We start from the raw sequence: 13,816 nt of genomic DNA, 5'->3' as shown, positions 1-13,816 counted from the left end.
TTCCGGTTGGAATGCCACGCTTCTAGGAATTCTCGTGCATGTCTCTGGCTTGTCCTAGGATGGATGTGTTGTCCCAGTCAAACTCGTGTCCTTCCTTATCTGTATGTAAGGATACTAGTGAGAGAGGGTCATGTCATTTTGTGGTTAGTTGGTGTTCATGAATCCTGGTGGCTAGTTTTCTGCCTGTTTGACAACGTAGTGTTTGTTTCAGTTCTTGCACGGTATTTTATAAATGACATTAGTTTTGCTTGTTGTCTGTATAGGGTCTTTCAAGTTCATTAGCTGTTGTTTTAGTGTGGTGGTGGGTTTGTGGGCTACCATGATGCCAAGGGATCTGAGTAGTCTGGCAGTCATTTGTGAAATGTCTTTGATGTAGGGGAGAGTGGCTAGGGTTTCTAGACCTGTTTTGTCTGCTTGTTGGGGTTTTGTTGCTGAGAAATCTGAGGACTGAGTTCATTGGGTACCCATTCCTTTTGAATATACGGTATAGGTGATTTTCCTCTGCTCTGCTCTGCGTAGTTCCTTTTGCTGTAGTGTGTGGTGGCTCGTTGAAATAATGTTCTGATGCAGCTTCGTTTGTTACCTAGTAGAGTGATAAAATGTCTGGAAATGAACCTTCCAGCTCAGCGAGCAAACCTACATCCAGAACCTCAACCTGAGCTACAAATCTTCTTAAAACTCAAAAGAGATTTAAAGCACGGATGGTTCTGATGAATGGTCACCGGACCAAAAACATTAACGCTGCTTCCTCTGCACAAATGCTACTAGACCTGCTGAGTTTTTCCAGCAATTTCTGTTCTTGTTTCTGATTTCCAACATCCACAGTTCTTTTTTTTTTAAAATGTGCTTCAATACAGCTCAGGTCAGGGAAGGTGAAAACTTGTCACTGTCTGAAGCCATGGATGTCCAGCACAGCCAACAAGCACAGGACAAGGAGCAGGAAGGAAACAGTAATCATGCGATGTAAAAGACAGCCACCTTTCAAATCTGATTGGGATTTGTTCTCAATTACAGAGGCTCACTTCTCATAACTATTGAGTTTCTATTCAGCTCTCGATGTCTGATGGAGACAGGCTCCACATTGCAGAGGTAAGATAACACTTGAATGAATATTGTACATTGACTGAAATTAAGGGATTGGAAAGAAAAAGAATCTTGTGCATATCACACCTTTCACACACTGGAGGCATCCAAAGGTGCTTTACAGCTAAATGAGACACTTCTGAAGCCTGAGCTTGGTAGTAATAAAGAAAACATAACAACAGTGAATTTATGCACAATTTGTCCCATAGGCAGCAGTGTGATAGTCACCACAGAGGCTCTAGTTTCCTCCCACAGTCCAAAGATATACAATTTAGGCAGATTGGCAATGTAAAATGTATTCAGGGATGTGCAGGCTGAGTGTATTAGTCATGGGAAATGTAAGAATTGGTTGGGGGGTGGGGGCTTGTGCATCTGGGTGGGATGCTCTTTGGAGGGTCAGTATGAACTCTAGGGGATGAATAGTCTGCTCCCACATTGTAGCAATTCCATGATTAACATTTTATCTGTAAGACAGCATGTCTAACAATGCATCACGTCCACAGTTCTACATTGAGAATATCCACCTTTATCTGTGTGTTCTCCAGAGTGGACCTGAACCCGTATCCTCTGACTCAAAAGATGATCAACCTGCTCACTGAGCTACAGCCAACACTTGATGGGCTGAATGGTACTGAACTGATCAACAGGGGACATCAACGAAGTCCTTGAGTACAATGAAATGCCAGTTTTGGTCTCCCTTAGCAAGGATATACTTACCATAGGGGGTGCAACAAATGTTCACCAGGGTGACAGGACTGTTGTATGAGGAGAGACTGGCTGGTATTCATTAGAGCTTGTAAGGATGAGACAGGATCGGATTGAAACATAAAATTCTCACATAGTTGGACAGACTGGATGCAGGGAGGATGTTTCCCCTGTTTGGGGAGTTCAGAACCAGGGGACGTAGACTCAGGATATGGGATAAACCATTTAGTACTGAGATGAGGGAAACAGATTCACTCAAGAGTAGTTATTTTTTGGAATTCTCTGTGGAAGTCAAGTCACTGAATATATTCAAGGAAGAGAGGGATTCAATGAAACTATGAAATCTCTATGTGTGGGAACAGGCCATTTGGCCCAACAGATCTACACCGACCCTCTGAAGAGTCACCCACCCAGATTCATTTCCCTATCCTATATTTCTCCTGACTAACGGACCTAACCTATATATCCCTGAATGCTATGGGCAATTTAGCATGGCCAATTCACTTAACTTGGACATCCTTTGACTGTGCCAGGAAACTGGAGCATCTGGAGGAAACCACGCAGACATTGGGAGAATGTGCAAACTCCACACAGACAGTAGCCCGAGGCTGGAATTGAACCTGGATCCCTGACACTGAGGCAGCAGTGCTAACCACTGAGCCACAGTGCTTAGATTTCAAAGGCAGCATGGAGTGTGGTGAGAAAGCAGGGATGTGGCATCGATGCAACAGCCATGATTTTATGGAATGGCAGAGTGGGCTCACAGCCCTGAATGGCCTATTGTTGCTCTCCATTTTTATATCTACCTTTCTGTGTGATTCACCCACATGCAGGACATGGCAGAATCCTTGGTTTGAAAAACACCAATATAAAGGCAGCTGCAGTCAGACTTTTATCTGAATGGTTGAGAATGATTTGATCTTCCCAGAGTTAATAGACCATGGGGTTCATTTTAATGTTGTACAACAGTGTTCAACATGGTAAATAAATGGAAATAAAAATTAATGAAGTTGTACAGCTGTTGATTCACTAACACCTTGCTTCCACAACATGGGAACTGTTCTTCCTTTCCTTAAATTTTCCCCCCACTAGCCAATAATCCTGATGACTTCTAAGCGAAGGTCAAAATGCAGAATTTCAAAGCACTTTCTATTTCCAGTCCATAAAGTGGGCTTGGTGGACTCAGTGGAGGACTGTGTCAAGAGCTGCTGCAGCTATATTGGAGCTTCTGATGAGAATAACTAGATGAGGAACATTAGAGGATTACCAACAGGTAAAACAGGATGCTGTTAAATCTCAGCAACCTTCTCTCATTGGCAGCCTCACAGACGCAGTTTTTGACAGGTCTACTGTTTGGGTATTGAAATAAGGTGAATTTTGCAAGATATTGACAGTAGCTGATTGATGATCTTTTAAAATTAAATGGGCTCCAGTATAAAATCCATTCACAGTGGGTCCCACCTACACAGTTAGACCATAACACAGAGTTAGACAATATAACATAGGTGCAGAATTAGGCTTTTCGGCCCAGTGAGTCTGTTCCACCATTCGACCATGGCTGATATGTTTCTCAACCCCATTCTCCTGCCTTCTCCCTATAACCTTTCATCCACCTACCAATCAAGAACCTATCTAACTCTGTTTTAAAGACATTCAATGACCTGGCCTATTGGGCCTTTACAGCTCTCTGCGGAAAGAAGTTCCACAGATTCACTACTCTCCTGCTGAAGAAATTCTTCCTTATCTCAGTTTGAAAGGGTCGTCCCTCCATTTGAGGATGTCTCCCCAGGGAGAGTCTCCCCGACAAATGGAAACGTCTTCTCCATGTTCATGCTATCCAGTCCTCTCAATATTCTGTAAGTTACAACAATTATTGAAAGGCTTTGCAGGTTCAACTCTTAAAATAATGACAGGAGAATCTCCCAGTTTGGGAGCATACAGATGAGATTCATAAAGGTGATCCCAGCAGTGAGAAGCCGTAATTAATTAAGCAGAGAAAGTGAGACTTTATCCTTAGCACAGTGAAGGTCACATTAGATTAGATTCCCTACAGTGTGGAAACAGGCCCTTTAGCCCAACAAGTCCATACCAACCCTCCAAAAGGTAACCCACCCAAACCCCTTTTCCCTTTAACTGATGCATCTAACACTATAGGCAATTTAGCATAGCCAATTCATCTAACCTGCACATCTTTGGATTGTGGGAGGAAACCCACACAGACACAGGGAGAATGTGCAAAGTCCACACAGACGGTCACCCAAGGTTAGAATCCAACCTGGGACCCTGGTGCTGTGAGGCAGCAGTGCTAACCACTGAGCCACCGTGCTGCCCTCAGATGGTGGCATCAAAAATAGTGAAGGGATTCAAAATGTACATAGGGAAAGTATCCTGTGACCAGTGAGTCAGTAACCAGAGGGCACATGTTTAATATCACCCTTGAGACGAGCATTTTAAAAAATGTAATGAAACAAGAACAAGGGATTCAAAGTAAGTAGCTCTTTCAGAGAGCAGGCACAATTAAGATGGGCTGAATGGCCTCTTCTGTGCTGTAATATTCTATGCTTCTACTAATGAACCTCAAGTTTCTTTGCCTAGTAGTCACTTTGCTGCGTCAACGGAAAAACATCAAAGAGAACTGAAACAATTATTTGGTGCATCTTTCATCCTTATCATCATTGTTTTGGAAATCTTCTGATAACTGATAGATTGCCAGGTGAAGCCCTGCTTGGCAGCATCATCCTTTACTCTTTGATACAAGTCCAATCCCACCCCAAATATATGAAGTAAGGATGATTTCTCAGTGTCAGGTTCCACTCTCTGCAGTTTGACAGGAATAAGATAAGTTGGGATGCGATGAGACAGGGCTGTCCGTCTAATAATTGAGGGGCCTGGAAATCTGAAGTAAAACAGAGCAGTGGAGAAACTCACCAGGCCTGGCAGGAGAGTTAATGTTTTAAATCCAGTGTAACTCCTGCAAGGTTCTGCTTAGGCGAATACAAGATTATAACTGAAATTGCAAACAATTGTAGTGCTTAAGACAACCTCTTTCTTATCAGAAGCAAAAGGAGTGTTGGAGCAGGGTTTTTATCTTCTACATCAAACCAGAAAGTCAAATCAGAGTGCCACTTAGGGACTTCCATGCATAGTTTCTCCTTTCTGTGGATTTATCCCTCCTGTTCTGTCAAACCTTATCTCTTATGTACAGATATTTAAATGTATACATTTGAATCTGTTAATTATGGTTTGCTGAACTATCTATTATCCGTTAATAGATAATACAATTTTCTGTATCCCAACAGGGTCAAATCTGGTGCATTTTGCTCTGATATAATTGCCTCCAGCTTCACTCCTTTATTAAGATGTTTAGCATCTTATATTTAATCAACCTGTTCAATCATGTTATGAGAGGTCTCCAGAGCAGGTGGGACTGAACCTCAGAGCTTCCTAGCTCAGAAATAGAGATAATATCACTGCATCTGAAGTCAGATTTCACTATCTATCATGGTGGGATTTGAAATGTTGCCTACAGACTGGTTTATCTGATGCACAACCACTAGTGATATTACCACTGTGCCCCACCCCAGGCAGTTAGCATAAAACTCTCAATTACCTCAATTGTTCTTCATTGTAGTAGTAGATTCAGCCACTAAGAGAGTCATTGACAGCACAATAAACCTGTTACAATGTCAAGCAGTTTCAACATTAATCATCTAATCAGGGTTAGATTCAGTTAACTGCTTCATCGTACAAGGCTGTCCTTCCAAAATGTCTTTATTCAGGATTTGAACAGTTGTGTGCAAACGATTCTTTGCAGGGGAACCTACTAACTTTCAACACAAAGATCAAATTCAGCCTTTACCTAAGTTTTCTATTCCCAGCACTTTTGCCCATTAGATGTTTAACTACTGGATACACTGAGCAGAAATTACTCAGTGTTGCTGTTATTCTCTAAAGCAGCTATTTTAAAGCTTCCAGTTAAAATTAGAAAGAGAGATTGGAGGAGGATGATATAGTTGGTTGAATCAATGCTGGCAGAGAGACCATTGAGGGAAACTGCAGCATGTTTACTTGTCATACAAATTTAAATAAGTGAGTTGGACATGCATTTGGTAAGCAATGCTTATGTACTTTGAGAAGAAAAGGAATTTAGGACTGAGTACCTTAATGTTCTTTCTTAGTTGGAAATGGTTGCAAGCAGAGGGGAATATGGGAGGTTTTGTTTGGAAAAGTGTTTTGATAGTAGAGGTTTAGGAAAAGGAGGCAGCCTTCTTTCCGGACTCAGCCAATGTCTGTGTGGAGTTTGCATATTCTCCCTGTGTCTGTGTGGGTTTCCTCCAGGTGCTGTGGCTTCCTCCCACAGTCCAAAGACACATAAGTTGGGTGTATTGGTCATGCTAAATTATAGTGTCCAGGGATGTGCAGGCTAGGTGGGTTTGCGATAGGAAATGCAGGGTTACAGGGATAGGGTAGTGGGGGGTGGATCTGGGTGGGATGCTCTTCAGAGGCTTGGTGTGGAATTGATGGACAAAATGGCCTGCTTCCATGCTGCATGGATTCAATGATTCTGTTTGATACATTTGTGGGCAACAACTGACATTGCAGGTGTTAGCCTGGACAGAGGCAAGTGAGGGTGTCGACTGGCATTTCCACGTTGATGTAAAAAGGGGGTGTACAGATCTCCTTTCAAATGGCCACTCTCTTAATGGGCTCTCCTTTGTCATTGCCAAGTGGTTGAGGTTCATGGTCAGAGTCTGGTAACCTAACCTGTCTCCAGACCCAGAGATAGAATGCTGATTGGTTACTTACTGATGTACGCTGCTTTGTCTGTCACCATGTATTTGTTGCGATTGACACTGGAAAATGGGACCTTCTTAGCCCCTTCAGAAGCAGGAATGCCATAATATTTCTGTAAGATATAAGCACAGGGGTGAAACCTTGAAAGGATCATCAATACAATTTTGAATGTAAAACTGTTTCTTGTCTCCATTCAAGGAGTAAAGAAAATCAAGAAGCTTAGTCCATCTGAATACAAGTGAAAGGCCATCACGAGCAACATTACAGTAATGATACTGAAGAGCAACTAATAATTTCCACAAAACATGTTTATTATCCAAGTGAGTAAACAATAGCTTAGCTACACTGTTTATTCCTCTGGAGTCAATTAAAAGTTTTAAATGATGCTGAAGGATATGGAAAACAAATCAATTTTAGGAGGAAAGTCAAGATAAAGCCATTTGATTCATTTAAAACTTTATCATCCTAACTTTTTCATTACTATTTATAATGCTTCAATTTCTTTTCCTTTAGTATCTGCTTGGTCGGCCATTCCTATTGTGAAATTACATAAAGGGCATTCCTGACATCCAACATTAGCTTCAGCGGAGAATACTCCTGGAGAAATAGTGTAAATGCTGTTTAGCCAAAGTTATAACTTTGCTTTGAATGTCTCATGTATTTCAATCTTCAATGGGCACCTAAGGTATGGTCACTATCATCCCAGAGAACCACCGAGCTGCTCTCTCAGACAGACCATCGGTGATGAGTTTAATCGGAGGGTCACCATTCCTCAGGCGAGGGGGAGGGGTTCAGAAGACACGACAGGCATAGTAACCTCAAGAGTGTTGGCATCACAACCAGCTGTCCAGCCAACTGAGCTAACCAACCTCCAGAATATTTCATATGGCAGGTAGGAACTCCACACTTCATTACATGCTGGATATGCACCACCTATAATGTTGATTTGGGCAGAAAAAGAGGCACCATAGGATTGTGCCCAAAACAGACATCGCTGTTCTTCTTTCAAACACACTTTGGCTCTTTTACATTCACCTTAGAAGGCAGTCACAGCTTCAATTTAACATCTCATGAAAGACAGCATTCTCAGACAGGGCAGCCCTGAATCATCAGCCTAGTCTAAGTGCTGACGCCAGGGACAGTAACCTGTAACCTCTGACTCAAAGTCAAGAGTGCGCCAAGACTGATGATTGAAGGCGTTGAATTAGGCCTTAGGAGGTCAGCTAAATGCCTCAATTGCAGCTCAACACAGTCACAATACTGATTTCCATTTCTCTTCATATAAAAATACAATTAAACAATTATATAGCAGAAAGGTTAAGGAATACATGATGCAATCGGTTATAAAAGTAGTTTATGTTAATCAATTAATCCCTCAACTAAATTAGTTTTCTCTTATATTTACTTCTAGACGCCAATTTTACTGAACCTGCCACTAAGGGTGCACTGATTTACTGTTTGGGCAAAATATCATTTTTAAAGACTTAGTTTTAGCTCTTCAACTTAATTTATTGCTGTCTCAAATAGCCTTCCATGTGCTTATAAACTTCTCAAAGTAGCTAATTAATAATGGTTTGGATAAAAATACTTTTTATAAAAATAACAATGCATTACCGTAAATATTAGGAACCTAAGGCCCTTTGAATTTACCAAAATAGTTCTATGGAGAACAATCCACAAGCAAAGTTCTACATATCAATGCTTTAATTCTAGATTTGCTTGCCCAGTAGCATACATTTTAACATAGCCTCTCAATCTAAAGTAATCAATTTGCTCCTCATGCCTGATCTCCTCTTTACAATTAAGGCCCTAGTTTTAGGTTGACATATATCACTTATAAACTTTATCTAAAATTCTATTATATTACGCTCACTTTTCCCTAAAGGCTTATTTATGACCAAACTATTAATTAGCGCTTTTTCCTTGCCCAATATGGGATCTAAAATATTTTCCAGGAATTCATCCTCCACAGTATTATTGACAATTAGGTTTACCCAGTCTAAGTAAACTAAAGTCACCCATGATTGTGTTACCCTCGTTACATGCACCTTTAATATTCAACTGATGTCACTGGTACCTATGTGGGCTTCTCAATCCCATTGTTTATTCTTCTTCGGCCCAGAGAAAACATTCTGAACTCAGCACTGGGAAGGGTAGACTGTTCTGGATTCATACTCTTGGCTGCATGAACTGTGCCAAGGGGTGGCACTGTGGCTCAGTGGTTAGCAGGGACCCAGGGATTCCAGCCTCAGGCAACTGTCTGTGTAGAGTTTGTACATTCTCCTCGTATCTGCATGGGTTTCCTCCGGGTGCTCCGGTTTCCTCCCACAGTCCAAAGATGTGTAGGTCAGGTGAATTGGCCATGCTAAATTGCCCATAGTGTTTGGTGCATTATTCAGAGGGAAATGGGTTACTCTTTGGAGGGTCAGTGTGGAGTTGTTGGGCTGAAGGGCTTGTTTCCACACTATAGAGTAATCCAATCTAATCTTGAACGGAATCCAATCTATACTGCACCTTGCTACTATCAAACATTTCCAATAATTCTTCTACCTTGAACATGTATTGCGATGCCAGGCTAAATTTGCTCATCTGCTCTACATGTCCTTTTTAATTGATTCAGACTGTAAGAACCCAACCCCGTTGGATAATTGCAAGGGCTGATGCTCCACTTCTCAATCTCAAAGCCTGCCTCACTCACAGTTGCAGCTATTTATTCCTGTCCATGGATCAGATCAGATGGCCCTATCCTAAGTGTTGCCACTGCTTCCTGAAGTGTGCATCCAGGTAACACTTCCCCTCACTGATGTGTCAATATCTGCAACTCAGCGTCTAGCTCAATGACTTGGGGTCAAAGTTCTTCTTGCCATAGACATTTACTGAAAAATGTTTGCCATGGATTACACAGTTGTCCGTGAGTTCCCAGATTCTGGAGCTGCCGCACATCACTTACTTTGCCACCTTGTATAGTGTTTAAATAATTATTCTACTCATTACATTTTATTGGGTCATTAAATTAGATTCCCTACAGCACGGAAACCGGCCCTTCGGCTCAACCAATCCACATTGACCCTCTGAAGAGTAACCTACCCAGATCCATTTCCCTCTGACTGATTCATCTAGCACTATGGGCAATTAAGCACAGCCAATTCACCTAACCTACACATCTTTGGACTGTGGGAGGAAACCAAAGCACCTGGAGGAAACCCACACAGACACAGAGAGAATGTGCAAACTCCACACAGACAAGTCACCAGAGGCTGGAATCGAACCTGGGACCCTGGCCCTGTGAGACAGCAGTGCTAACCACCGAGCCACCATGCCACCCCACTAGTTCTACCAATGTTTATATTCATATTATTTCAATAAATGGTCCACTTATCCCAATTGAATCTCCCTTATTAAAACAAAGAAATACTCATCAGCCACTCTAACAAGCTTTATTATTATGAGTAAACCTAACTACTACTAATACAACTTCCCAAAGACTAGACTTAGCTGAGTTTTCAGGTTTTGTCTCTTGAGATCTCCGAAAAGTTCACATTCTGGAGATTTCTGCATATGAACACTTTGTGAAACACTCTGCCAGTACAGAGCAGCACCCAAAGGAGCACAATAAATATGAACAGACAGAATAGAATGACATGCTGCACATACACATTTTGCACATCTTCTCAGAGCATTTTGGGGCTGTCAACAGAGATTCTCAAGTTTTTAAGAAGTTAAAACTAAACAAAAAACCTCATTAACCAATCAACTACTTGTTTTCCTGTGACATTGCACTTTGACTTTTCTCAGAACACGGTCATTTCGCTCTGGAACTAGGGACTAGACTGAACTGAACTGGACTGGACAGCTCTCTTAGGTGCTGCTGCTTCATAATCTTGGGTTCTTTCTGTCTCTTGGTCTTTTAGATGCTACTATTAGTCTTATCATCTTCTCTCATATTTTTAGTTGTTGCTGTCTCTCTCCAAGTCCTCCTCCTCTCTTGCTCCCACGATCCCTTGTCAAATGTTCGGCAGTTCTCTTTTTGCCATCTGTCACCTCCTTCCTACTCAGGGCCTGGTTAGCCTCATAAATTTCAGCCGTTTCAGTTTAAATGGACACCTAGTCCTGCAGCAAGGTTATATGCCATTTTAGGTCTCAGTGAGTTATTCTTCTCCTCTCTTCTTCATATCACACTGAACTTTCTTTTCCCTTGACCTTAAATTGCAAAAGGAACAAAACAGGTGAATGATTCACTATCACCTGCTTTTTGCCAGTCACCTGATGCTAAAATGGCTCCCCTATTGGGCTAAACTTCTATCTACACCCTGAGTATAAAATCCTTATCTAGGTGGAAAATCCAACAGGTGGTGATTCCATGTGGACGCTGAGTCCTGTGCATTCATAACTTGCATTTTTATATCATATTTAACATAGACAAGAAGCCCAAACAAAATGTGACACTCATCCACAGAAGATGATATTAGCACAGATAGAGTCATAGAGATATACAGCATGGAAACAGACCCTTTGGTCCAACCCATACAGCTTTGCAAAGTGTCACAGAGGAGGAGCGAGAAGTGGCAAGGCAGAGAGGAGGTAATTCCAGAACAATAAGCCAAAGCAGCTAGAGGTAAGACCAGTGATGGAGTAAGGAGGAAATCTCTGGAAGTGGACGGCACTCACCACTTCGAAGCTGCAGTTGATGGGCTCACTGCAGAACATTTTCAGGGACCATAGGAAGTTGAGCATTGGCAAGTAGGTTCCTTTCCAGCAGCTGACCAACATTCGCACCCTGACTCTCCGCAGAAACAGAGCTTCCCGCAGGCCATTATCTATCAGAGGCCAGTATCTGAAACACAACACAAGGGTTTCTTGCCTTGAGCAGAACAAACAAAACTGATAATCTGATATTTAACTATGGCAGCCTTCATTTCCAGGTTAAACTGGTATTGTACTTTGCAGAATCTAAGGAAAGAGAAAGATATGAAGATATTGTTATGCTGACCCCTGTCAAGATCAATGACTTTCAAAACAAATTTAAATATCCTGTGAACAGCTGAAAGGTTGACTCGAAAAACTTGCATACTTCAACTGTAACAAATAAGTAACTTTGACCAAGCACAATTTCTACTTAAAACTAAAAAGAACAGAACTTTGTACTTTTACATTTAACACAATTGAAAACTGCTCCTTAAGCAGAAACTTCAATCTCCTGAAGCCAGTCTAAAATGATTCTAAGCTCTCCTGGGTTTAGCTCTACTCTTTTCCTTTCCCAGCCTGGTAATTTCTGGGACATTGATACCGCTAGTTGACCCAACATTTTATTGCTCGTCCCTAGCTGTCATTGAGACTGTAATGGGGAGCTGTATTCCTGAACTGCTGTAGTACATGTGTTGTAGGTAGACCCACAATGCTGTAAAGGAGGGAATTCCAGGATTTTGTCCCAGCGGCACTGAAGCAACGACAATATATTTCCAAATCAGGATGGTGAGTGGCTTTGAGGGGAACTTACATCCATATATCTGTATCCCCTGTCCTTCTAGATGGAAATGATCAGGATTTGAAAGGTACTGTCGAAGGATCTTTGGTGAATTTCTGCAGTGAATCTTCGAGCTAGTACACACAACTGCTACTGAGTGTTGGTGGTGGAGGGAGTGGATGTTTGGGGATGTGGTGCTAATCAAGGAAGTTGCTTCGTCCTGAATGGTGTTGTGTTTCTTGAGTGTTTGTGGAGCTGCATTCATACAGACAGGTGGGGAATGTCCAATCACACTCCTGGCTTGTACCTTGGTGGATAGGCTTTAGGGAGTGAGGGCAATATCCAGGCTTGGGCTGAGATGTGGCAAAATAACATTTGTGCCACTCAAATGACTATCTAGCTCGAATAAGAGATGATCTAACTGCTACCTCTTGATGTTCAATGGTGTAACCATCACTGAAAACCATTCCATCATCATCATGAATGTTACCACTAACCCAGAAATTGTACAGGACTCAAGACAATTATAATAGTCATGAGAGCAGGTCAGAGGCAAAGAATACTAAATTAATTAACTCACCTCCTGACTCTACTCAATCATGTAAATGCATTGCCATATTTTTAATAATCTAGAAATTGTCGCTTGTGTATCAGCAGCAAATGAACACAGTATTACAGAAAAAAAGTGGAAGGAATAAAGCCATTTGTCCCATTGTGCCCATGTAAGTTATTTACATAAGTAAATTTATTTATGATGTTTATGTAATTCTTTGTAAGTTATTCAATTAGTCCTGTAGAAACATCAAGTGTGTTTTTACAGCATCATATCAACATTTCAAAATAGAAATGTATTTACAAGGTTGATGCCTCTGTTATAAGAGCAATGTAATTCTTTATGACAACATCCTCATGCTCCAGTGAGCCCCCACTTTTCATCTGTGTCAAACATTGAATTGAAGTTTTCTCGATCTCATTGCCATGCATGGCACTCCATTGTCACTGGGCACCACCACTTATTGCCCTCAGTCTTTCACATAGCATCAAGCCAAAGTCCTGTCTGCCCTCTCAGGTCTGGGATTGCAGATTTCATGGCACAATTCCAGGAAGCAGTTGTTGACATCACTACAGCTCCAGGATTGAGAATTGTTGAAAAGATTGTAAACAGACAGTCAGAATAAATGAGTCAGTCTCAGGATGGTAGACTATTACTGATGACGTATCACTAGGATCCGTGAGAGACCCATTGTTGTTCACAATCTCTATAAACAATTTGGGTGTGGGGACCAACTATAACACTCACAAATTTTATGATGACACCAAACCGGAGAGGAATGTTAGTCGTGAGGAAGATATAAGGAGGCTTCAAGAGGGCTGGGCAAGTCAACAGTCAAGAACATGATAAATGGACACACATTCAGTATGAAGTTATTCACTTTAGTAGAAAAAAAATCAGAAAGGCAGAATATTTTTAAGCGGTGAGATGCTATTAAGGTGTCAAGGGGATGTGGCTGTCCTTGTTTATCAGTCATTAATGGCTAGGGGTAGCTGCAGCAACTCTTTGTCTTGGATCCCATCAGCTATTAATGCCTTGCTAAAGTTCACGTACACCACATCAAATATCCTCCCCTTATTAACACTCCTGGTTTCCTTCTCAAAAATTCAAAGTTATCAAACATGATCTACCTTTAACAAATCCATGCTGACTTTCCCTGACTTAGCCATGTCTCTTCAATTGCAAATATATCCTGTCTCAGAATTCATTTTAATAAC

General features: G+C 41.5%; 1 protein-coding gene across 1 annotated transcript in view; it reads right to left on the bottom strand.

Annotated features, from left to right (window-relative positions):
- Positions 1 to 13,816, bottom strand: part of pld5 (phospholipase D family member 5) — a 101,924-nt gene that overhangs the window by 29,164 nt on the left and 58,944 nt on the right. The window contains exons 8-9 of the mRNA XM_072580493.1: positions 11,251 to 11,416; positions 6,595 to 6,694 (exon numbers count right to left, since the gene is read on the bottom strand). Coding sequence (XP_072436594.1) covers positions 6,595 to 6,694; positions 11,251 to 11,416 — 266 coding nt within the window. The remainder of the gene's footprint in view (positions 1 to 6,594; positions 6,695 to 11,250; positions 11,417 to 13,816) is intronic.

Source organism: Chiloscyllium punctatum, chromosome 11 (assembly GCF_047496795.1).
Source record: "Chiloscyllium punctatum isolate Juve2018m chromosome 11, sChiPun1.3, whole genome shotgun sequence".
In the NCBI taxonomy this organism is placed as follows: domain Eukaryota; kingdom Metazoa; phylum Chordata; class Chondrichthyes; order Orectolobiformes; family Hemiscylliidae; genus Chiloscyllium; species Chiloscyllium punctatum.
The sequence above is the reverse complement of the archived record's forward strand: the minus strand, read 5'-3'. Positions and strand labels throughout refer to the sequence as shown.